At 37.9% G+C, this 25,857-nt stretch overlaps 1 protein-coding gene across 2 annotated transcripts; it reads left to right on the forward strand.

Moving 5' to 3' along the window:
• Window positions 1–2,987: 2,987 nt before the first annotated feature.
• On the forward strand, window positions 2,988–25,695 carry NEK5 (NIMA related kinase 5). 2 transcript variants are annotated; one of them, XM_057400011.1, is made up of 22 exons: window positions 2,988–3,144; window positions 4,058–4,154; window positions 5,175–5,272; window positions 6,891–6,974; window positions 7,080–7,150; window positions 7,847–7,933; window positions 9,027–9,081; window positions 10,523–10,723; window positions 10,812–10,893; window positions 12,447–12,580; window positions 13,881–14,080; window positions 15,315–15,381; window positions 15,699–15,818; window positions 17,108–17,191; window positions 17,290–17,394; window positions 18,477–18,557; window positions 19,952–20,020; window positions 20,801–20,945; window positions 21,147–21,278; window positions 22,606–22,750; window positions 24,273–24,380; window positions 24,789–25,695. In XM_057400011.1, the coding sequence occupies exons 1-22, from the start codon at window positions 3,028–3,030 to the stop codon at window positions 25,042–25,044; spliced, it is 2,538 nt and encodes an 845-aa protein (XP_057255994.1). In that variant the 5' UTR covers window positions 2,988–3,027; the 3' UTR covers window positions 25,045–25,695. The 2 variants fall into 2 exon arrangements, with proteins under 2 accessions (XP_057255994.1, XP_057255995.1); XM_057400012.1 differs by having other exon boundaries at window positions 2,989–3,144; window positions 20,822–20,945.
• Window positions 25,696–25,857: the final 162 nt, after the last annotated feature.

Below are 25,857 nucleotides of genomic sequence, written 5' to 3' on the forward strand. Positions count from 1 at the left end.
ACTGCAAAGCTGCAGTACATACATTGTAAGTCTTAAGATTTGTGCTGGAATTAAACTTTATAAATTTAAAATAATCAAAACTTTTAGGTCTTGCATATATGTTAAATAGGACAGTGTTTTCTTTCCCAGAATATGGTGAAGGAAGTTATTTTCATAATTTAACTTTTAGAGAGAATATTAGATTCTTTCTTCTGAATAAATTTAGCTACACCAAAATTTGTATGCATGTGGAATTGAAGAGTATAGAGGGACCCCCTGTTGAGAATGAGCTCTGTTGACAGAAGCGTGAAGAAGCTTTCACATAATTTTTACTGCTTGGTCAGTGGTGCTGTCATACCACTGCAATACCAATTTACCACAAATGTTTGCTAAAGGTATTAACTCTTGAACCTGTTCTTAAACGTATCAGGCAATGCTGTGGCTGGTGGAAGCTCAAATAGAAAGAAAGTAGGGTAACTATCCAAATATAAGTGCAGTATTTGTGTTTTAGTATTTTAGAATGTTCGGTATTATAGAAAAGTTCATATGGAAAATCATTAGTATGCTAATCCATAGATCAGCCTACTAAATCAGCTGTCATCTGTGTTCAGATTGGTAGGAAGTGCACAAGAAAACCCTGCAGTGTAACATTCTGATGCTTTCCATATTCAGTTTAGTTCCAAAGTGGATTACCTTATAGCTCTGTCAAAAACAAAACCAACTGAAAAACATCTCCTGTTTTCCTATGTTTTGGGATACTGCAAAAAATTAATGCATTTTCTTTGCTTCAGGGACATTGTTTCCACAACAGCCTGTTGAAAACATCTAGTCTGGGCATAATTCTAGCTTTTAGAGTCCTTGTGAGATTTCAGGTGACGAAAATTAAGTCTCAGTGGCCAAGACATCACCTATGGGTACATTATAGCACAGACTGGCTCAGCTATACTGAGTATATTTTTCAAAACATGTTGCCATTCTGAAAGTGTTATTGAAACACAGTGACTGAATGCTCAGATTTACCTACAGTAAGTGAAGTTAGGCTTGATAGTATTTGTAATCTAAATTATTGTTAATAGTTGTGGTCATTAAATTATTTTAGTCTTTTCTGTATCACAAAACTGAGGGTGTAAAATGCATAGACAACTTTTTTACCTAGAACACTTGCATAATAACTAAGCAAATCTAGATATCAAATGTATCTGGAGTTGGTAAGAGAACTGCAGAAATGTTCAGGCTAAAAGCGTTAGTGCCAATAGTGCTGTTCTGCTTGCCCCCTTGTATTTCAAAGAGATAGTGCAACACTATGCAAATATGTGAAGTTTTTCTTCCTGACTATGTACTGAAAAACTACATCGCGGCGGGTGCATGTCAGGTGCCCACCAAAGATGCTCTATCATTCCCTTCCTCGGCTGGACAGGGGAGAGAAAATGCAATGAAAGGGTTGTGGGTCGAGATAAGGACAGGGAGAGATCATTTACCAGCTACTGTCACCGCCAAGACAGACTCGATTTAGGAAAATCAGTTGTTGCACGTAGGTTGGTAAGTGAGGCTCCGCCGAGCATTCAAGGCAGTCGGGCTTTTCTTTTGGGCCACCCAACTCCTGTTACTGGCCACCCGAAGCAGGGAGGTGGTTGCGGTTTGCCTGAGGGAAATAGCGCTCCTCCTGCTCTCCGCCGCTGCGCCGCTTCAAACGCCAGCCTCCGTCGGGGGGGGTGAGGGTCCGGGGAGCGCTCCTCCTCCGGGCGCTAGGGCTCCGAACGCGGCCGAGCGCATGCAGATACCGCGTCTCCCGGAGCCGGGCCTGGCCACAGGGACGAGAGGCCCAGACAAGGCCGGCCCGCCTGGCGCGCCTCGTCGCCATGGTGACGGCACCACAGCCAGGGCGGGGAGAGCGGCAGAGCGTGATTCCTCAGCGCGGCGAGCACGGCGGTACCCCCGGTGGATTCCCCTCCCTCGGCCACCCGCGGTGCCGGTCCCGCAGCCCCAGAGCAGGAGGTTGTACACCACCATCCGCGTGTAGGTCCCGCTGCGAGGGAGGCGGTGGCCGCCTCCACCATCACCTCGGCGGGTGACGTCTGTCGAGCCGTGCCCGGGGCCTGGCTTTGGCTCCTTGCTGTACTACGGGCAGCCGGGCGGGTGAGGGGCAAGGCCGTGGAGCGCAGCGCATCCTGGCTCGGTGTGAGAGGCCCAGCTGTGCCGAGGTGCTGCTTCTCACCCGCGACTGCGAACAGGAGCTGGCTTGGACCCAAACACCTAAACTGTAACTGCCTGAGGGTCACCCTGCCAGCGCCTCGAAGTGGCCCTCAGGAACCGCCTGTCATAGAGCCTGCATGGGCTCCCGAGGTTGCCTGGCCTTCCTGGCAGGAAAAACCTAGATCTTAGCAAACCTCCCTTTCTAAAAGTCAGGCCAACCAATAAGAACAGTTTAAAGTGTTTGCTTATGTTTAGCTGTGTAGGTTTGCGTATGGATATGTTGCAGGCACCTGGTGACATTGTCATTTCTGTCAGAGGCTTCCAGAGGACTGCTGGTGCCCAACTGCACTTGGCTATGGTCCCCTGCAGAGCGCAGTGGCTGTTCATCTTGCTGCCAACATTAGATCACATCAGTTTCAACTGAATCAACATGAAATAGCACATTACTTAATTTTTTTCCTTCATTAAAAGAACAACTCTACAGTATTGTTAACTTCAGGAAATAATGAGTCCCAAAATCATATAATCTCACATAGTACTTTCTACTGCCTCATGTTTTAACTTTAGGGTGTACTAAAACTAAGCTTCAAGCTTCTCTTTATGAGACACTCGTAAACTTGCTGCTTATTGAAAGTTCAGATCCACAATAATTTGCAGACTTCCAGGAGATGACATTTTTAGGAAGGATCAGTAGCAGTAATAAAAATTTGATAAACTATAAAAGGCAGTGATAAAAATGATAGTTTTAAAAGGTAGTGTCTATTTCAATAGCACAAATGACTGTTAGAGCACTAATTGTGCAATACTAATTTGGGGACTTCTTTGTTTTAGCCACTGCTTTAAGGTGAAGACATCATGGATAAATATGAAATCATTAAAAAAATTGGAGAAGGATCTTTTGGCAAAATATTCTTGGCAAAAGTAAAAGTGGATAATGAGCAGTGTGTTATCAAAGAGATCGATTTAACTAAGGTAAAACAACAAACCCCAGATGGTAACAGCAGTTATTTACCTGATTATGTTAATTGCATTCAGCAGGGGTATGAACTTGGGTTATATTTTATTTCCTTTGTAGTTCTATCTTCATTATATAGAGTTAAACTTTCTGAAGACTGTACTCTGTGCTAATATAAGGATTTTACAAGCATAGACAAAATACATATTTTGAAATTGTGTTTACTTCTTACTCGTTTTTGTTCTTTCAAAAACTTTTCTCTATGTTCAATGCCAGACACTATCTAATTCAGATTTTATTGTAACGGATTCAACTGCAACGGAACTATTGCCTCTGAAATAACAAATCACAATCCTGTGATCCATTTATCTAAACCTTTTAATTTCCTGAGGTTAAGAAACTTATTATAAATGTAAGAGGACATTTTGATGGATGGATACTGAGAGACATGAATTTTTAAGAACTTATATTGATGGAAGTGTGATCACAATGAGCCAAATAGTTTTCCTTTTAACATAACAGGGCAAAGTTTGCCCAAAGTGTTACAAAAATTTGTAACACCAGTAAAATGAAGAACTTTTTGTCTTTTTATTCTTTTGAGATCACCCATATTAGAAATACAGTCATTTAGATCCTTATTCTTCAAGTACTTAAAGGAAGTTCAACTTCAGGGTTGAACTCTATCCATCAGCTGGCTTAGTAATAGCATTTGTATAAAAAGTTTAAAGGCAGACATTTGCCTGCTTGTATAATGTCATAATTTGGCTTGACTTTGCTCCTTCCAGTATGTTTCCAAGCATACACCTGCTTTTGCATCACCTTGGTACACTGTCTTTTCGTATTTGTGGGAATGGTTTGATAACAATGTAACTTTTTTTGTAAAGAATTAAATATATCATTGCTAGCATATAGTTTCTTAATTCTTTGCAGATGCCTGTGAAAGAAAAAGAAGCCTCTCAGAAAGAAGTAATTCTTCTGGCCAAGATGAAGCATGCAAATATTGTAACCTTCTATGCTTCTTTGCAAGGTTTATTCTTAAAATTTTTGTTTGTTTTGTGATTAAAGGAGCGAAACCAACCTTCCTAATTTTGCCCAAACTTAAGCCTATCCTCAACCTCTTACTTACCAGTGGGGACAGGTTCCAAGTCCTAAAAGTGACCATGAGGTAACAAATTCAGTCATCACTTGCCCTCTTCATGTGTGTGCGGGAGACCTAAGGTATCATGGCATAAATGCTACATCCTGCAGTGTCTGCGTAGTTTAAGCTGAACTTTAGTCTTGATCGTCATAGGACTCCAGAATTTAATGAGAATTTTTTGGGAGAGTCAATAAAAGAAGAGAGCTTTTGAGTATAGCAAGAAAGAAGTCCTGTTGGCCTGTTTTCTTAAGCAATATTTTGAGGGACCACTCAAGGATACAGAATTCTTCAGGACTGAAAGAGACAGAACAAAGTCTGTTCTCCATAATAGCTATTTCCCTGTATTTATTTTTCCTGCTGATGGCTGTCATAAGCAATGCCTTATGTAATTAATGTTATGGTTTGTGTTCAGATTGTTTTCTGTGATCAGGACTGTAAATTTTTGAAGGGACACATAAATCTGGTGGTTTTCTGGATCTCAGAGTGGTAAGAATAGGGTGATATTCCATATAAAATAGTCCCTGTTGTTTATTTCTACTGTTTGGACACTATCTGCTTCTAACCTTTCCCCTAAGCCTAACTCTATACTTAGTAATTATTGGGAAACAATCCCAACTATGAAGCATTATGCTAAGCATTGCCTGTAAGAACATCTGTCTTTCTATCAGTGTGGTCTCTTGGGAGTTTTCTCATGTATTTAATATTTTGGTAAGTCTCTGTTTAAATATATTTTTGTATCTTAGTTTTTGCATCAAGCTTCACTGGAAGTATCCATTTTTTCTCGTTTACTCTTTGAAAGGGAGGAGTAGATAGAAGATTAGCTACCCCTGTTTGAAACAAGTACCTTATAAAATAAAAATAATTTATTGCTGTATTAATGAGTAATAAAGGAAAAATTATACTTTTCAGAAAATAACAAGCTTTATATTGTGATGGAATACTGTGATGGTGGAGACTTAATGATGCGGATAAATATGCAGCATGGAGTGCTGTTTGACGAGGACCAGGTAAAAGAACCTCTCTTTAGAGGAAAGGACTTACTATGTAAAACACATGGTTTGATTTATCCAGTACTAGCAACTGTTTCTTTTCTGGCCTGTTAAAATAACTGCATGTTTTAAAGAAACTGGTAATTTTAATGGAATCTTACAGCTTGCTTTTTATACTACTTTAAGACCTTAATTTAATTCATTACTATAATTTTGATGACATTTTTTATCCCCCTTTCCTCTCACTGCTCCTTCCATTGTGGCTGCACTTTGTAGTATACTTAATAAGCCATAAAGACTATCTTTTAAATGGTAGTGTAGCTTTCTGAAGGAAATTTTCTCTTATGTATTTGACTTAGTGTACTGAATTCTGAGGTTATTTAATCATGCATAGTTTTCTACTTTTGCAGCCGTAATGAAAATGTATGTAGAGACTACATAAATAGTATCCAGTCTATTAGTGGAAATATACTCTAAAGCACAGAAGTGGAAAAAAAAAAGGAAGTAGTATTGTGACTCTTCTTTTTGCTTCAATTGTAAAAGAGGAACTCCTTACTGTAGAAGCCAATTGGAAGTGAATTACTTCAGTAATAATGAATTTTAAGATCCTATTGGGAGTCACACTAGAGGTAGGGAGAACATGAGAGAAAATAAAGATAGGACAAAACTACAGATCATGAAAACACAAGAGAAAACCAATACATGCAATGCCCTTGACAATGAGATAAAATAATATATGTTCAAAGAAGGGCAAATGAAGTATGGACATAAAAACAGATTATAGAAACTAAAGATAACATTTGCTAATTAAGAAAGGAAAGCAAATTACCCAATATAACATTATGTCATTAAAATATCTTCATATTTTCTAATGTATGCTTAAGAAAGTCCCATTTGTGGCATCATCCCTATTCAGGAAATCATACGCTTAATGTGAAGCATTACTGAATAGAAGATTATTACTTGAATCGAAGTCTTTCATGACCATCAATTTTCCTAAATAGAGAAGCATATAATCACATTGTAATTTTGTTTCCAAATTAAGTCCGAATGCCCTTGTGCAATAAAACACATGTATATTAAATGTATGTTTAAGAGCTGTTCTATGTCAACAACAAAGGATAAACCTTTGTGCTTACTTAGTATACAGGTATCTTCATAGCTCCCTTTGGTCACCACTCATACTGTTTTTTAGTGAACCACATTTAGTAAGTGTACAAATGTGATAACTGGGTGGTATGACTTCTGCCACTGTGGATTAAGAAGACATTTCTCAATTCTGTCTTAGTTGTTATTTGAACTCCCTCATCTCTAAATAAAGGTCTAGTATTCTTTCTGTTCTTTGATGCGAGTCTTTGTTCAAGTACTTGTCCTGTCACAGCCAGTGAAAACCTGATGGGGGTGGTGAAAGTGGAACAGGTATCTCTTTCTGTTTAGTTTTGTGATAGCACTAAAAAAGGAAAGGAAAAGTCTATGGCATTAATTGAAAAAATATTATTTTTGATATTTTACATGTATATGCTCTACATATTTTAGATTTTATCATATCTTTTTAATGTATTTCAGTAAGATGCCCTATTGGACGTTAAATTCACGCGAATTTATAGGTATCTTTTCCCTTTAACTTCCACTCCAGATTCTGAGTTGGTTTGTGCAGATCTCTTTGGGCTTGAAGCATATTCACGACAAGAAGATTTTACACAGAGATGTAAAAACACAGGTAGTAAAACTGGTACTGAGAGGGCGTACTTTTTGTCTTGAAAAATATGCTTAAGAAGCTCTGCCATGTTTAATTTTCACATGTGAGTTTTGGGTTTTTTTGCAGAATGTTTTTCTTAGCAATAATGGAAAGGTAGCAAAGCTTGGGGACTTTGGCATAGCAAGACAGTTGAACAGGTAAGCACCTTTTTTAATTAGTCTGTGACCTACACTAGGTAGGACTGGTTATGAGCAGTCTGAATGTAACCTGAGTATGCAAATTGCTTGTGGATTGGGCTTGTTCAAAAGGTCTGGGAAACAAAATGCCTGATATTATGATTTTTCTGTTATGCTAACACATGCCATGAAATAAGAGATGTGTCTAGCCTAGTAGGATGCTAAAGGGGCTGGAGCACCTCCCGTATGAAGACAGGCTGAGAAAGTTTGGGCTGTTCAGCCTGGAGAAGAGAAGGCTGCGTGGAGACCTCAGAGCAGCCTTCCAATATCTGAAGGGGGTCTACAAGGATGCTGGGAAGCGACTCTTCATCAGGGCCTGTAGCGATAGGACAAGGGGCAGTGGGTTTAAACTTAAACAGGGGAATTTTAGGTTAGGTATAAGGAGGAAGTTTTTTACTGTGAGTGTGGTGAGGCACTGGAATGGGTTGCCCAAAGAAGTGGTAAATGCTCCATCCCTGGTGGTGTTCAAGGTCAGGTTGGACAGAGCCTTGGGTGACATGGTCTAGGGTAGGTGTTCCTGCCCATGGCAGGGGGGTTGGAACTAGATGATCTTAAGTTCCTTTCCAGCCCTAACTATTCTGATTCTAGCAACTGGACTTTTGTTAGGTATAGGATGTATTCCGTGTATAAACATTTTTGTTCTTTGTGTTTCATTAGCACTACAGAGTTTGCTCATACCTGTGTAGGGACCCCCTATTATCTGTCACCTGAGATCTGTGAAAATCAACCATACAACAATAAAACGTAAGTCTCTGTCTTTCCTTCACATGCTTATGTGTGAGGGCATGCAGGCACAAGATAACTTATTTTAGCAATGTCATGGTTTAAATCAGTATTTTGCAGGGCACTGGGAATTTCATGTGTCACCCTTGTGAAGTCTTGTATTACTGTGTACAATATACAATAACTGTGTTATACTGTACAACACTCAGTAATATTTTAACTCACAGTGTCTAGAATAATCACGAATCTGTTATGATTCATCTAAAGGCTTAACATAAATATATTTTTTGTTTTTATAAAATTACTTGTACTTTAAACTTAAATCTAATCCTCTTTTAATACTCCTTGTTAGTAGTGGTGTGAAATGTAAAGTAGATTATTTTTTTTTCCTTTGCTTTATCTGGTTCTTCATCAAATACTAAATTTCCTTCTGTGTTTCCAACATGTAGTGACCAATGCAAGTATGGATTTTTTCAGTTCCAAGGTCATGAATTTTTGGTACACTTACTTGTAATTTATAAAAATACACTAGAAGGAAAGCTGCTAGGTTGGCAATTCTGGAACTCCACAGTAGCTACTTGCAGGAAAGACAAATATGTCTGAGAATTTTAAAGGCTTACCCAGGCTTAACACAAAATACCAGATGAGAAGCACTGAAAAGTCAGGAGCTGATTGAGCTACACCCTTTTCTCTGTGTGTGTGTGTGGGAGGTGTGATGAACACCAAATGTTCTGGAGCCAAGACTAGCATCTCAGCTCTAATTGCTGTTCACACAAGTTTACTCCCTTATTGTCTCCTTAACTAGCAACTCAGCTGGAGATAGCTTTGCCCTTCATCCTGCTAGGAATATGAAGCAGGTATTCTTTACATCATGTGCCTTTTCCAATGATAATGGCAGTATGTAGTTAGGTATCACAGAAACATTGGTACCACAGCTAAAAAGAAATGTCCAGTTGTTCTTTTCAGTGCATCTTAAGAAAAATTAAAATTTGCACCACTATTAATCTCTGATGCAATAATGTTAATAAAACTGAGAGCTGAGAAGAGGTACTGATTACATGTATGGAAATATTATAGTCTTTTCCTTGAAACTTTAATTCCTTTTTATTCACAGAGATATTTGGTCTCTTGGCTGTGTGCTTTATGAGCTATGTGCACTAAAGCATCCTGTAAGTATCAGAGATTCAAATCATTATCATACTATTGAAACAGGTAGTGGACAGCCTAGAAAAACTATAGTAATAATAGTATTCATAGTCAGCTGTTAGGCTTTCTTTCAGCTTATTTATTGATATTAAAGAATGACTGCTAGTGCTTAATTTTTCACAGTGTGTCTGTTTTGTGCATATTAAAGTACAAAGCATTATACTGCATTTCTGCAACTTGCATATATGTGTGTGTGTATACACACAGCAAATATATATTTAGTATTTCAATAAATACTAAAATCTTTCAAAAGGCAGATGAACAATAAAAAGAACTAAAGCCAAACTTCAAGGTTAGGATTTTGGCATATAATTTCACTTATTTTTATTTAAAATTAGCAATCTGTATTTATTAAAGAGTTTGAAACCCACATTCCCCCAGAAAGCAGTTTGTGTCCCCAGAAGCATTTTCCTAAACATATTTTTTCATGTCAGAATATAACCAACATAGTATTTTCAGGAAGCTGTGTTTTCCTCAGCCTGATCTGATGCTCAGATAATTCTCAGCCTATGAGTATTATGTGGAGAAGGAAACACAGCGAAGACTAATCCCAACAATAGGAAAAGGGTCAGTCCTGCACAAAGCAGAAGCTGACAATTTACTGAGCTTGGATGTTGAAGGAAGAACAGTACTAATAGGGACAGCAGCTGTGCTGACCTCAGAGCAAGAGAGTACTGCTGAGGAAAATTTCAGATTTCACAAAGTGAGAAAACACTAATGTTACTTCTTACAAATATTAGGTGGTTTATTCTGTATTGCTGCCCATTTATTTGAAGGCAGGGACCAGATGCTGATGTAGACAGGAAACGCAAGTGAAGCTAAGGCAAATTTTGGCTACGCTTCCTTCAAAACAGCCATGTCAATAAAATGAGAATTTGCTTTGAAAATTATTTTTGCTGACCTATGAAGAGATCTGAATTCAGAGTGCTGATTTATCTGAGTGGCTTCAGTTGTTAAAAATCAGGATCAGTGCCTGGGAGAACACAGAATGCAGAGGCAGAGGGATGTTTTGAAGGTGAACGCTATGTTTGGTTGAAGGTGAAGGCTATGTATGCAGGTCTCTGTTGACAGCTTTTAGTAAAATAAAACTTGTTTCATTCTGGAAAAATTGCTTCTCTGTTCTTGTATGACAGCACAGTAGGAGTAAAACTTTTCCAGGTCCAAAAGCTGTTGGACCTTCTAAGTTGTGCAATTGAAACAAGGAGAATGTAATCAGAAAATACAATCAGATAGTGGATATATTAATTTTACACAGCAAACTATAGTTAGTAAGAAAGAAAGTATGAGGAGATTGCATAGCACAGGGCTTCTGTCAGCAAGAACGTTTTTTCAAGTTCGGGTGTCTAGTCCATCATTTCCAACCAACAGTACTTACTGTCCTCTTCTTACTGTTTTCATTTTAAGTTTGAAGGCAATAGTTTGCACCAGCTGATGCTGAAGATTTGCAGAGGCCGTTTTCACCCAGTGTCTCTGAACTACTCATATGATCTGAGGATATTAATTTCCCAGTTGTTTAAAGTATCTCCAAGAGATCGACCATCTATTAATTCTATTCTAAGGAAGCCCTTCTTGCAGAAGCTCATTCTCAGGTATTTGCCCCCTGAGGTAAGTGCCTGTACTGCTGCTTGCTGAGGGAACACTGCATTGAAGAAGTACAAACAGTTCTATCAATCAGATACCTTTTTTCTCATAGCTAATACAGGAAGAACTCAGTCATACTGTGATACATAGAAAATGTCCTTCAGCATCACAGTCTGGAGCCAAGATGATACAAGGTAATGATAGTATTATTTAACATTAATTCTACACTAGCATTTCTTAGTTATGATGCATGTGATGGCTATAACTTTTTCCAGCAGCCTTTATTGCACATTTGGATACAAGAGTTTTGCACAAACATAAAAATTGAGAAGTGCAAGAGAGGAAACACACCAGACAGTGCATCACTGTCCTGTTCAGGAAAAGACAGCTTTAAGACTAACTCATTAGCAGTTTTCAGCTAGAAAAGCTGCTGTGGGAAAGTGCTGAAACATTAGGCTTAATTCTTTTAAGAATAAAATTTACAAAACTGAGAGGCTTTGGTCTAGATGCAGTTTAAGTCTGTCACATGAAAAATATCCTGACTTAATTTTACCAAGCTATGTGCAAAAATGCAAAAATCTGTGCAAAACATGTTTTTACAAAATAATAAAAATATTTTACAAAATATTATAAATTAGATTAAACTGGGAGGGACAATTAACTCTATTTGGATTTAGTGCTCATTGATAGACCAGATTATGTATGTACATTCTTAGAAAACATGAATGAGACTAAATTCTATCTCTGTATGAACTGCTGAACATCTGGCATAGTTCTGGGAGCATGACCTTTTCCTAATTTTATATTCTTCAGTATGTCATAATTATTCCTTAAATTTATCTTTGGATATCAAAGCAGTTCAAACGGATTTGTGAAAATAAACCTATGTAGTTACTTTACTACACTATAGACTTTCCCCTCCTCCCCCTCCAAAAAAAAAGTTCTTTTGAAGTGTAGGAACCCATGTTATTTTGCAGCTTATTTTCAATTATCTGCCTTCAGGACTAATTCAATTTAGACAGAGGCACCTGAACATCTAAATCAGTAATTTTTAAAAATATCTATGGTCATATATTACTCATAATTTGTATAGATTTTATCTCCCAGACATGATACTCTCACAGTCATTACTGAGGGAAGTTTTAAACCTCAGTTAGAAATGACTTCATGCTAGCAAAGACACTATTTTTCCTTACTGCAGCTTAAGTATTTGCAGAATACTTACTGACCAAACGGGAATGGTATAATTGTACTCTCCTACATGGGGAACTGACAAGGTGAATTTTTCACTTTTCATCCCTTCTTTCCAAATTTCACAAGTACTGTAACATTTTCTAGTGATTTGTAAAATACCAAAGTTTAGAAAGGGAATGCCTAAGCAGGTAGTCACCTAGCCTCCAATGAATCAGACCTCCTGTTTTCTGTTCTTGGTACTAGCATGAAATCAGTGGTTTAGTTTATAGATGTCTCCTTTTTATTCAGTGTGCTTTGCAAAACTAGTCAATAAGATACACTTTACATGAGTGTGACAAATCATAATGCTTTCAAAAGCCTGTCATTCTAAGAATGAAAGGCAGAATTCCTAGGAGGTGTGAAGCATGATGATCATAGTGGTGATGGTGAAAGGACAGCTTGTTAGCCTAACCTGTTGTGTATAAGCACATTACTGTGTTTTGCAACTACATGATCACTAATCATATAGAGAAGACAAAATAGAACCTTTTCATATGTTATTATTAAAAAACAGATAAACTTCAGAAAAGGAGAGCCCAGGACCAAGTTTCTCCAGAATCTGGAATGGTGGTGCCTGTCAAGAAACAGGAATTATTTCAGAGAAATGAATTGAAACCTCCTTCAAGAGGGCAACAGCCTATTTTTCAGGTACTGTGCATCCACATTCTCATAATATTTAATCATCTTCAGAAGGCAAGGCAATCTGCTTATGTATTCTCTAATCTAATACTTCTACACCAAGGGTACAACTTCCTTGCTTCAGACTCTCCACCCTGGTCACAGTGGCCTGAAATTCCAGGAGGCCAGTCTTGCTAATAAAGACTGAGGCAAAAAAGGCATTTAGTGCCCCAGGCTTTTACATGGCCTGAGTCACCAGGGCACCTGCTCCACTGGTCATAGTTCTCAGTCCTCTCAATCCTTTTACATTTATTCGGATGGCCTGATTTGTACTCCCTGTTGCTTGGGGTTGCCATACTTCTGGGTGCCATCCTGTAAAACTTATTTCAATAAGGGATAAGATAAACACTTTTTGAGGTTACCTCTTCCTTGGGAACATTACTGCCAGTGGAAAATTTTCTTACAAAGATAGGAATTTATATTCTACTGTAATCTGGACTATACCATGGGTAGATAAGCCTGGTTTTAGTGTTTCTAAAAGGGAAAGCAGGGAGGAATAGTTACTGTGTTTATCATCTGTGGATGGGATACTCTGATGTTTTTTAATTTATTTAAGAAAATAAGCAAAATTCAGCATTTTTGTCATACACCGTATAGTGTTTCTACCATGGAAATGTTTGTGAATGCCTTACCATGCTTATGCCATGCAGTGGCACCTTCTCTCCATTGTTTCTATGACAAATAGAAGAGATAGTGGAAACACAGGGATGTTTCCTCACAGTAAGGATGTTGAGAAATGAAAGGCAAGCTCCCACAGGCATATAATGAAAGACATGGTGGAGTACCACAGTGCTCCCCTGAAAGCAGCAATCGATGCATACACTGCCCCAAACTACATCCCCTGAAAGCAGCAATCAATGCATACACTGCCCCAAACGACATCCCAGGTTCCCCTTGCTCTCACATATCAAAATGATATTCCCTGAAATAAATTCAGTGCTTTAGGTTTCAGAACAATGAAGTGACTCTAGGGCAATGACACTACAGAGTACAAAGCTGATTGACTCTCGCAACAATATGGGCTGCTGCTTAATGACAGGAGTTGATGGAACAGGGGAGAAGGGAATGACAATTGTAAGATTATATAAAGCCCTGAAAAGTTAGGAAGTTTCTGGTTTATATGTGAAAGGATTTGGAAAAACTTACACTAACTATACCATACCAGTGTGTATTACTGTGCAACTTACACTGGGGAGGACAGGAAGTTAATTCAAGCTTGTACTGATGCAAATGAAGGCAGGTAAATTAACATGTTTTATTATATTTTCAGACACAGACCTCCAGATTTAAGATGGCAGAGGAGCCAGAAAATACTAGAGCACATGGCCATTATGGTCATTACTATGATAAGCTTGACAACTTGCAGAGGAGGGCTAATGCACCTTATGAGCTTTCTAATGTCAGCCAAAGAGTTGAGGAATATTACAAACTAAAAGGACAAGTTGCACCTCCACCACCAGCACTTGACTGGTAAACTTTTCTCTGTTTATTAGTGGGGAACTGTCATGCATGTTTTGAGTTATCAGCCTTCCTGATTAGATAACACTGGACATGGATCAACCAGTGTAATTGTTCTTTGCTTAGTCTTCGTTATTTTTCTTACATAAGGTTAATTGTGCAACAACGTAACTCCTGTTTCTGTGTATCCAGAGGTGCCGTCTGAATATATTGTCCTGATGTTTGACATTCATTATCAAAATGTCTCCCCAATCTCAGCATTTTATTGTGTGAGAAGTAAAACACAGGCTTTTTGTAGACTTTCTAATTGTACTAAGGATAAGTACTGTCTTTCCCTCTGGGATCAGATCAATATAAAGACCACAAGCAGCTCTCCACTTGAGGGAACAGAGTGAAAGGCAGGCCATGAAAATGTTGTTTTTTTTTTTTCCCTCCAGAGCTTGTATTTCAGTTTCAGGTGCAACACCCCTTTCTCTAGCAGTTTGTTTACTCCAAAACTTTTCTCTTACGAAGTAAAGGTACTTTATTAAATTTGAGATAGCCCGTTCATTCCAAGATTGGCCATTGGTGTGGATGAGTTTTGAAAGCCTTGAGAAAGGAAGGTAAGGTATCTTTAATACTGCCCACTTCTGGATACTTCTTTTAAGGTTGGCCAAATTGTTAGTTTTCATTCAATGACAACAGTGTTTAGAATGTTTCAGTTAAGCTTTAGAACATCTTGTCTGAGCTGAGTTTCTAGTGCCTTATTTAAGGACAAAGTCTTCTGGGGCATAAATGGATTCCGAAGATAGGAAATAAACCAAATAGAAATCAGGGAGCTTACAAGTGACTGCGGATTATTGTATAAAAAAAAAAAAAAGTAAATATTTAGTAACCACAAAACAGGGGAGAAAGAAATAGAAAAGTTGAATATACAACCTCCACTGTGACAGTTTTCACTTATTTTGAGGATCAGGAACACCATCTTTATTTTCATTAACACTTTCACATACCATCTATCAATAAAACGACTTTGCTGCACTCTTCAGAAGGCAAATATAACTGAAGTCATAGGAAGGGGAATGCCTGAAATGGATGATTACTTTTTCTGATTTTACTGTTGTGCCATATTTATCCATATTTTATCCATATTTGTAGTACAAAGAGAGGTCTGGGTTTTTTTGTATGTGATAGAACCTATAGAGAATTATTTGTGCAGAAGATAGTGAGTCTGTGAAATAAAATGTAGTATATGGACATCTCTCAGGCCTGCAGAATATCTTCAAAGGCGTTTTGAAGCTCAACAGTACAAGATTAAAGTGGAAAAACAGCTGGTAAGTAAATACTGAATCATAGAATAAAATCTGTAAGAGGAAATGAATGAAAATCCAAAAGATGGATTCCTAACAGCAGACTGTAATACTGACAGGTAGAAAGTTCTGCTCTAGCGAACTCCCTGATCTGCTCCACAACACTCATATTGAGGTTTCATCTTCTAATAGAAAACTGCAGCAATATAAAATTCTACTGGAACTTTTTCTTTCGAAAAATACACACTTGACTTAACTTCACTCTTCAGTGGGAGAGGGAGACTGAATTGAGTGAGCAGTGAAGGAATTCCTTTGTCTGGGATATATCTGTACATCCACAGGGACTGCGACCATCCTCTGTTGACCTGTATCATGACCAAATAGAGCAGCAGAAAGTAAAGAAAGAACATCTCAAAAACCATCAGCAGGACATATCTAGAAAGAAAGAAATGAAAGAACAGGTAAGTGAAATATCTTCCTTAGCTGCTTAAAGATGTCTTCTTACACTCCTTGACAATAGCATTTTATATGTCAGATTTGATTCTTTTCCATCTGAACACTAGGATAATATAAGCTGTTTTTATCTGGTTCCATCTTACATAAACTACTGAAGACTTGCACAAAAGTTGATGTCCATAAAAATTACATAAACCACGGCCTTGATTTTAGTTTCACTTCAACTGAGATCGGAGGAGTTACGTCACTGAACAGAGGACAACAGATCCTCTATTGCTGGAGGACAATAGAGCCTCACATTCACAAATCAGATAAAATATTCATTTATGTATATTCATTGTTCATCAGTCATATGATGACATTTAGAATGTGATATAATACCATGTGATGCATCCTACTTCGCTTGGCATATTATAACTTTGGGAGAATATTATATACAGAAGCAATATATTTTCCTGGTTTTGCTTTTGGGTGACAGAGAAAACAAACTGACACTTCTTTCTTACATGAACATACATAAATACTTTTAATCTTTCTATGTCTGATTTATTAAAAAATGCCAAAATAAGGGTGAATATAATAACTTGTACATAATGGTCAGACTTTGGAACAGCAATATACTCATCATGTACACATTCTTCAGCAACTGTTGCTGTTTAGTTCAGCAAAGTCTGTACTAAATATGCCAAAAAAAGGGAAGAAATTTTACAGATTAGTCCAATTGTAAGAAAGATGAGCAAATTAGGATAGACTCTCATAAAACACTATGTTATGACTCTTCATAAAATGAGATGTTCTTAACACAGAAATGATATTTTGGCCAAATTTGAAGGTTTTGCAGCAAAGCAAAAAGGAAAGAGCATCCATAGGAATGTTGAAGCTTCTGGAATAAAAGATTTCCAGGTTTCATTTCATTTCGGGGAGCAGGTTGCGATACAAAATATACTACATAATTTTTTTGTTCTTCTGATTTCCAGTCCTTTCTTTCTGAGTTGCAACCTTAGCATCAGGCAATCCTTAGGTTATTCTTGGAATTAGCTGCTTTAGATATAATTCTACAGTTATGCTAGCAAGATAGTCTGAAAAGCTTCAAAAAGGTTAAAGCCTGGAAAAGTTATAACTCAAAAATGTCTTCTAATATGAAGTAGCAAGCAGTCTTTAAAATTGGCAGGAAAGGATACATCCCTTTTTCTCATACATACACAGTGTGCTATTCATAGAGTATTTTGTTTAGCTACCGTTATTTCTGTATGTATTTCTAATACACGTGTTCTACCTCACTGTTTTATAACAGGAGTACCTGAAACAATTGCAGAGAATTCGAGAAGAATACCACCGCGATATAAAAGATTTCAGAGTTAGAGCAGGAGTGCACCAGGTAACAGAGCTCAAACATACACACACTCGTACTTCCTTTTTCTTGTTTAAGCCAGTACACTTAATTAGAAATTGAAATTTTATAAAAATGTTCCCTAGGAGAATCGAAAAATACAAGATAAAACCTATCTTGTGAGGCAAGGGAAAGCTGAGGACCAGTCTGAAACTGAGGATGCAGCTTTAACAGGAAAAGAATCGCTTCAGGTATAGGTACTATCTCCTAGTCTAAACAGTATTTTTTGTGCAAGTCCTTAAAGGTCTTTGATTCACTCTCTGTGACAAATCTGAAGAGTGGTAAAGCTCAAATCTCACCTGATCCTTCCACCATGTTGGAAAGTCTCCCTAGGTTTCCTTCTTGAGTAGCTTGGAAAGTTTCTTTGGCAGAGTCCTGAGTTGTTCTGGTAATTATTTTCCATCTGTAAATGTAAGGATGTACTTTTACTTGATTTCTTTTTGTGGTATTTTTCTTTTCATTGCTCTCTGAGTGAACTTAAGAAGAAGCCACTCACAGTGCAAACCTCTACAAGAATTCTGTGCAGAAAATACAACACTTCATGACAGTCCAGTGTAGCACCATGTCCGAAGTTAGAATCCAGTTTTATGTGGAGTCCTTACTTAAACAAAAAATCTGGGGGAAGCAAGAGGAAGAGGCAGAGTGAAAGCTTTCCAGCTACAGTACTCCTTCGCTTCTTTCTCATCAAATACTACCAAAGCAGCTACTGGAATGGAGTTTCAGAATTGTTCCACTTTTACTTTGCAATATTGGCATTGTGAACACCAGATGATCTTTGCAGACACATGCCCTTCTGCAACAAGAAGTCCACTTCTCTTCAAGTGAAATGAATAAAAGTCTGAATTGATGCAAATTAATCTCAGTTTGCAAATTCCCAGTCTGATCTGAAGAAAAGGCAGCTCTGATCTAGCTATCAGGATTCTTCAGTCAGGGTTTGCCTTACGTGGTGTAGGATGACTGCACTGTTCAGCCTGAGTAATTTTGAATATGATCATAAAAAATAAAAGATGTAGCATTTATTTATTGACACAGTACTGTATTGTCCAAACACAGGTTTCTGAAATATCATTTTTGCACTTTATGCAAGGTGGCCTATTTTTATTTTTGCCAGATAAGCCAGAATTGACAAAGAATGGAATATTCTGACAAATATATGTACAAGGGAATCAGTGACTAAATTTATGACTTACACAAGTCTTTTTTTTCACAGGGTATACACATATTCTAGTGCCAAAGAGTGCATTTTAAAGTTGGGCTTTTTTTCTCCTTCCAGGACATGGAAAAAACCTTTAAACAAGTCAGACTCCAGGATACGCAAGACCAAAAAATCTTAGAAAAGAAACACAACACAAAGGTATCCATCCTTACTGCTGTATTTTTTTCCATTTTCTTCTTATGTCTGTACATTTCAAATGATTGTGTTATCACGGTAGCTCTGGAAATCAAGTTACCTGAGAGTCAGTCAGGAGTGGTTGTCGTGGTTTAAACCCAGTCAGGCAATTTGTTCACTCACTTCCCCTCACTTCTTTCCCTCCCCCTGCTCCCGGAGGGACGGAGAGGAGAATTGCAAAGAATGCAACTCCCACGGGTTGAGATAAGAACAGTTTAGTAACTAAGGTATAACACAAATCACTACTGCTACTACCAATAATAACAATGATAAAGGAAATAACAAGGGAAGAAAATACAACACCTCACCACCAGCCAACTGATAACTCACCCCACAGGCCTGACCAAGCACCGACCCATACCTCCTCCAACCCTGCAGTCTCCCAGCCCTTCCGCCTAACTCCCACTTACATCCCGGGCATGACGTGCTGTGGTATGGAATACCTCTTTGGTCAGTTTGGGTCAGGTGTCCTGTCTCTGCTTAGTCCTGGCTTCCCCTCCTCCCCGACAGAGCATGAGGCTCACAAAGTCCTTGGCCAAACCAAAACATCGCTATCAGCTCTGTTCCCGAGCTGAAAGTCAAAACACTGCACTGCACCATCTACCAAGAAGGAGAAAAATGACTGCTACTGCTGAACCCAGGACAGTGGTCTACTGTTTGCAAGTTTGTATGAGAAGATAGAATCAATAAGAAAATAAATGAGCTTTTCTGATAATTTGAGGGAGGCTCCCTTTAGATATTCCCAGACAGTAATCAATCCCTACCTCTCATCTTTATACCAAACTCCACTAGTAGCGTATGGGAACTCAAGTTTAGTCAAAGTTTAAGTGAAGTCAGTATGCTAAATTTCTAACATTTTGTTATAAAACATTATTCTCTATGGTGCTTTTTAAATTCTTGAAGGGGATGGGAATTGAATAGAAATGCACATAAGATGATACCAGGAAGGTTTCTGACCATAAGATCATTGTGAAGTGGACTAAAGGTCTTTTGTGAAATATTGCAGAGAAGCAGTACAGTATTCAAATTTTAATACTCATTGAGAACCAGCTCTAAGAACCAACTGCTGTGTATTGCAAGGATTTGAATTAAATGATTATCAAAGACACCTTTCCTTAAAATCAAAAGTGGGTGCAATCCTTTGAAAATAGCCATAAACTATATTTAGAGAAGTCTCCTTTTGTCCAGTTTGCTCTACTCTGATCTTGTTAAATAGAAGAAAAATATTGTTAAATAAAAGTTATTTTCAATACAAGAATAATTTTTCAAGTTTGTACTCCCATATAAATTGTGTACATTTATTTAAATGTTTTTATTTGATAAAATAAATTACTTAAGTGTGTGATTTTTTTCTTTAGGGAGGAGTAAAGTTTGAAATTAATTTAGATGTATGTGTTCCTGAGGAGGACAGCGTTCAAGAAGCAGAGGTAGTTATATTCAAAGGATTTACATTAGTAATCTGAAACCACAACAGTAGCTCCATGATCTAGATTTTCTTTCCATTACTTTCATCCTCTGCTTTCATTACAATGAAGCTTCCTATGGAGGATTTGTTGACATATTGCATAGATCTGACCTTGCTCAAGAGGATAACTGCTTAGAAGAAAATTGTATGATATCTGGGTCAATCTTTCACATGGTAAAAGATGAAGGAGTGCAGATATTTAAATTTTGTAAACTGGCCTTTAGGGGAAGAATTCATCTCAAAATTGAGTTAGTCTGCAAATGCCAAATTTAATTTGTAAATTGTTTTAATATACTTCTGTTTCTTTTCACTAGTACTGTGTCACAAATCTAGAATAATATTGTGATGAACCAGATGATATTTAGAAAACGTCGAAGTGAGACCACAGACATTATGGATTTCATTTATTAAAATGACATTTGTGGCTGATTGACATGTAATAGCTGCCTATGAAGATTTTTATTAGTGTATTAAAATTTTTTAAGTATTTGTAATAGCAACGTCAACAATACAATTTTTTCTAGTATGTATAGTCTTAATTTCTAAAGCACTATTTTGTCATTCTGTGGTTTCACATCTCTTCAGTCCCGTGCAGCCTTCTGATACACAAATCACGACATGACTTTTGAGTTCTGCTGGTTCACTTTTTATTACGCATATTTCCTCTGCATACATGAGGATAGCTGGCAAGCACAGTAAAGTGAGAAGTGATTAATGTACTGTATGTATTTTCTCTTTCCAGAGTAACTTATTGTTTCTTCAGGTACCAGATAAACTCGGTGAGACTTTAACTTTTGTGGATGGTGAGAATCTTAAGGAGAACTTGGTGGAAGTTTATGAAGATCATGTGGAAAGAGCTTTGGAAGAACTCTCTGCATACCAAACAGGTATTCCTTGGTGAATGCAACAATGAGTATCCTGAAAAATTATATAGAAGTTAGGTAAATTCAGTAACTTAAGCTATAGACTTTATCAGATAAACAGCAAGTTTATCTGATGAGCTGTTTCTTGGTATGACACACTATTATAATTATACTAAAATCTATTTAAAAAGAAGTAACTTTGCCTCCTGTTTTAATTCCCGTAAGAGTACAATGACATAGATGATAGGAAAGAAAACAGAAAACGTTGGCAAGCTGGAGCCCCTCAGACACCACTGAATTTTTTAGCTGATGCTGATGTCACATCTGCATTACCTGCTACGGCTGAAATTGAACTTGGTAAGAAAGTTTTGGTTTTCAGTGAAAGTAGGGAGCTGCTAAAATTCAGCCAGGCTACTTGCAGACCTTGCCCCAAAAAATTCCATACCAGAATATTCACATGATCTGGCAAGTTTTTAATTGCAGGACTTCGTAATAACTGAGGTTATTGTATGTGTTAAACCATAGAATGCAGTTGTCATTTTCCCCTCTGTCTAATATCGCAATCATGTTGTGCTGCTCATACATATTAAAAGGTCTGAATTTAATGAATCACTCTGTGGGCTGGGTAACAGCAGCTAAAAAAGCCAGTCTGTGCAACTTCCTCAAGCCTTGAGTTGACACACAAGAACTAGGGCAGTCAGTTGCCAACGCCGTCCCAGGATGTGATGGAGTTCTGTTTTCCCACTCTCCTACTAATACTGCTACTCTAAACTAGTGTTGCCACACAGCCCCAAGTGCGTGAGCACACAGCTGAGACTGTGGGGATGCTCCATTTCAGAAGAGGCCGATGGCAGGTTTCTTACAGTACCAGTGCATATCTCCTCAGGCAGCCAGGCATCTCCAGTGACTGTTTGCTGAAACCAAGGAGCTCTTCCAGCATTCAGCATACTCCCAGAACCCCAGACACACAAGAAATAATCTGAGGAGTTTACATGCACAGTGAAGACAAAGCAGAATATTAGAATCATAGAATAGTTTGGGCTGGTAGGGACCTTCAAAGGTCATCTAGTCCAACCCCACTGCAATGAACATCTAGATGAGGTTGCCCAGAACCACATCCAACCTGGCCTTGAGTGTCTTCAGGGATGGTGCATCCATCACCTCTCTGGGCAACCTGTGCCAATATTTTACCACCCTTATTGTGAAGAATGGATCTCCCCTCATTTAGTTGAAAACCATTACCCCTTGTCCTATTGTAACAGGCCCTGCTAAAAAGTCTTTCCCCATCTTATTGTTAATATGCCACTTCTTGTTCATTCTGTCTTAGACAAAAGAGAAGCTTTTTCAGCCTCAGGAAGCCAACAAGTTTGAGAGCAAGGACTGCTCAATGACTTAGGCCTGTCTATTCCAGGCTTAATAAGCTGTTACTTGAACATTAAAACTGATGTTAAAATTTTTTGGGGCTAAATAGTCCCAACTATTTTTTCTCTACAGTATTAATCAGATCAAATACGTATAAAAAAATCAGGAGTATTCCATAAAGCTAAAAAAAACCCAAACCCTAGGTTTCAGCATTACCCAAGGGGAAGAAATCAGTGTCAAAACTAGAAAGTGTGAATCTGACAGAAGACAGCATCAAGCTACGTTCATGCTTTAGTGACCTGAGAACCTTGCCGTTCTTCAGCTGATCACACTGTTATGCCTGAAAACATCCCACGAAACAGGAAGCAATGGAAACGAACACCACCAGGGGCACTCCTGAACATCTTAGTCAAAGCAGAGCTATCTAATGATTCCTTCATGCACCTTGGAGAAGAAACAGGTAGGATGTTTGTTACTGTAAATTTTGCAAGTTTTACTTTACTGTGTTATTTCTTCTACCATTGGCACATGGTCTGTGATGAGAAGCAGTTGGCTAAGTAGAAGAACAAAGGCAGCCTGTCCCTGCAGCCACTGCTCTGCCCTGTAGAAGAGAAAGGCCTCTTTCAGGATGTCACTGTTTTCAGTAGCAGGGAAAAGGATAAGCCATACTTACTGGTTATTACTTTCATATGTAATTCTTTTATTTGCTTTGGTGACAGAGGTGAGCTACTACAGCTGGCATATTGGCAGGTACCACAAACCTAGATCTAGTCCCTGCAACTGTTAAGGTTGAAGAAGCCTGTAAAAAACATTTATACAAATACATGTATTTCTGTAGAAGAGCTGTAAACTGTAGTACATGGTGACTGAAACTACAGTGATGTCTTACTTTACAAGGTGGTCCATGCTGATACAGCTGACACTAAAATAGATTTGAACTCACACTACAATGCACTTTCCCAAAGTAACAGATTGGTTTAAAAATGACATTTACTTTGCATCAAAGTTGTTAGCTAAAAAACCTAGAGTATTTTCCACAGAAAGACACTGTAAATGTAACCAGACATTATGGTTTTATGCATAGTTGCCAATCTACTTGAATGTGTAATTGCATGATGGGACTTTTAAGGCAGCCAAATATGCCAAGTTTCAACAATTTTAATGGATCGTGAGAAATACCTTTTTCATTTGCAATTGTGCAGTTAGCACTCTCCTGATAATTATGCCTCATATACGTTTTCTCATAGCATAACAAGTTCTTACAAAACTGCACCATCCTGAAGGCTAAACCAGCTAAACATGCCAACTAAATTCCTCTCCTAAGACTAGCTTAATTGCTTGTAAATTAAAAACAGAAACAAAAACACTAAAATGCCCCAACAAAATTAAATTCAAACCACTTTCCACAAATGTCAGCAGTTCATAAGACTAAAGCAAGAATAAGTCACACAGGTATTCTAATTGCTGTTGCTTTTATCAGTTAGATTTATTCAAACATGGCGCTCTCTCAAACCCAGTTCTGTCCTGCTACTCAGGCTGACATTACCCAGACTGACAGATTTCTGTTGGATGACACACAGAAATTAGTCTTTATACTGAAACGACTCTTAGCATTGTTGTCCCATCTTCAGGGTAGGGTTGCCCTTCAGTCTCTGAAAGTGAGCATTTTTAGGTAACCATAACTACATTCAACTGTGTTTTTCAGTTTTTCCCAAGCAGTACTCCCCTACGTTTTCCACTGAAAATGCAGATCCCTGTGTTGGGAACTTAAACATACTAACATCTGATTGCCTTTCTTACTTAATTTTTATAGTTCCATGGTTATGGTCTACCAAACACACCAGGTGTGACTAAAAGGTGTGATCAAGAATAACAGAAGCCTGGTATTTACGTTATTGTGATTTGGACAACAAAAACATTCAAGCAGTTACCTGTTTGCTATTACTTTACATACACTTTTATAGGTAGCCAATACACAAATGAAGGGAGGTTAACTAGGTTGCCTCTGAAAGAAAACAAGGAAGATGATTCAGAACCATACTCTGCTGTTACTATTGATGAAGGCCGACTTGAGCCAAGATCAGATGATGAAGACACGTAAGTCAAGCTCATCAGAAGAAAAATTCATGTAACTGAACAGTTTTAATGAAATGACAAATTCCATTGCCTTTTCTTCTGTTGTTTTAATTTCATACATGAATAAAACTTACTTGTTTTACAGACTCTGCTAATTTAACTTTTAATTCTGTAAATGATTATGTCACATGGCAAGGATGTCATTAAAAATGTTATGCAGAAGTATTAATGTGACTTTGCAGCTCCTGTTCTCCCATCTTACAAAGACAGGTAAACAATCTCACAGAGAAAGAAGAAACATTCACATTATGTGTGTTGCTTGTAGGGTCTTTATAAAGTGTTTAAAAGATAACTGAAAGGCCTCAAAAGGAGAAAGCTTTGTAACAAAGATATATTGAATTCATAGAAGTATCTTGGTTTACTTTACAGGAATTTTGAAGATTCTGAAGATGAACTCAGACATGAGCTGCAGGAATCTCTGGAAAAAGTGGCAACTACTCCAGCAGAGAGAACCATGGAATCTTCCATTCTTTCAGTAAATAAAGGTCAAGCAGGTGAAAAAAAGATGAGTTTACCTCTCAAACGACTTGGAGGATCTGATGATGATGATTTAGAAAATAACCATGGGTCACTTAGTGTTGACACAGATAATGAAAAAGGCAAGCAGGAAGCCAGTGCTACCTAGAACACTGGCACTGTTACTCTTTCAAAAGTTGCTTGAAATTTTAGCCACATCAGTGACAAAATTTAAGGATAGCAGATATTACATGCCAAGTAAATCAGCTGCTTTTCAACAGTGCTAAATGCTCAATTAAAGTTAATAGAAGATTGTTACTATTTGTTTAAAAGGAAAAAAAATCAGGCTACTTTTCGGGTGTCTAAATGTTGAAAAATTCTCTTCCAGACTAAAATGCGTTTTCATCTGTTCTAAACTTCCTGGGACATCTCTGTCAACACTTGCTTGAGCAAATTCCTGATTGCATACTCTCTTTAACCATTTTTGTATAATGTAAGAAAGTCTCCTAGTCAGTATACTGTATTTCCCCAGCTCAATCAACTTATTTTAAGAAGCTCTTCCAGCTTTTCATAATCTCTATGTACTGCCAATACAGCTTTGTAATCCATAATTTCATTTACATGGTACTGACCGTACATAAGTATCACCAACTGCTCAGCAGTTTTATACAGTAGCAGTTAACAGGTTTATTAGCACCCTGAGACTTGTGCATTACCCAGTTCCTAAGAAAATACGGGACAGTAGGTTCTTCTAACCTTATCTTTTCATATACAAAATTTCATATAATCTGGACAAAGCATAAACAGAGGGAAAACCACATTCTAATTTCAGTAGCTTTTTCATGGAATTGCAGAATCATTTTGGGGAGGGGGGTAATCACTGCCCTGGCCCTGCTGGCCACACTATTTCTGATACAGGCCATGATGCTGTTGGCCTTCTTGGCTGCCTGGGCACAAGCTGCTCATGCTCAGTGGTCCTTTT

The sequence above is a fragment of the Pezoporus wallicus genome, unplaced genomic scaffold, assembly GCF_028554395.1.
Source record: "Pezoporus wallicus isolate ANWC-B61680 ecotype Strahan unplaced genomic scaffold, APGP_CSIRO_Pwel_v1 scaffold_7383, whole genome shotgun sequence".
NCBI lineage: Eukaryota > Metazoa > Chordata > Aves > Psittaciformes > Psittacidae > Pezoporus > Pezoporus wallicus.

Excerpts from the sequence above, each read along its gene's own strand:
- NEK5 (XM_057400011.1), top strand. The coding sequence starts at position 3,028 with ATGGATAAATATGAAATCATTAAAAAAATTGGAGAAGGATCTTTTGGC. Across the intron at positions 12,581-13,880 it reads GGCAACAGCCTATTTTTCAG|ACACAGACCTCCAGATTTAA; the intron begins GTACTGTGCATC and ends TTATATTTTCAG. Across the intron at positions 21,279-22,605 it reads TACGGCTGAAATTGAACTTG|CTGATCACACTGTTATGCCT; the intron begins GTAAGAAAGTTT and ends GCCGTTCTTCAG.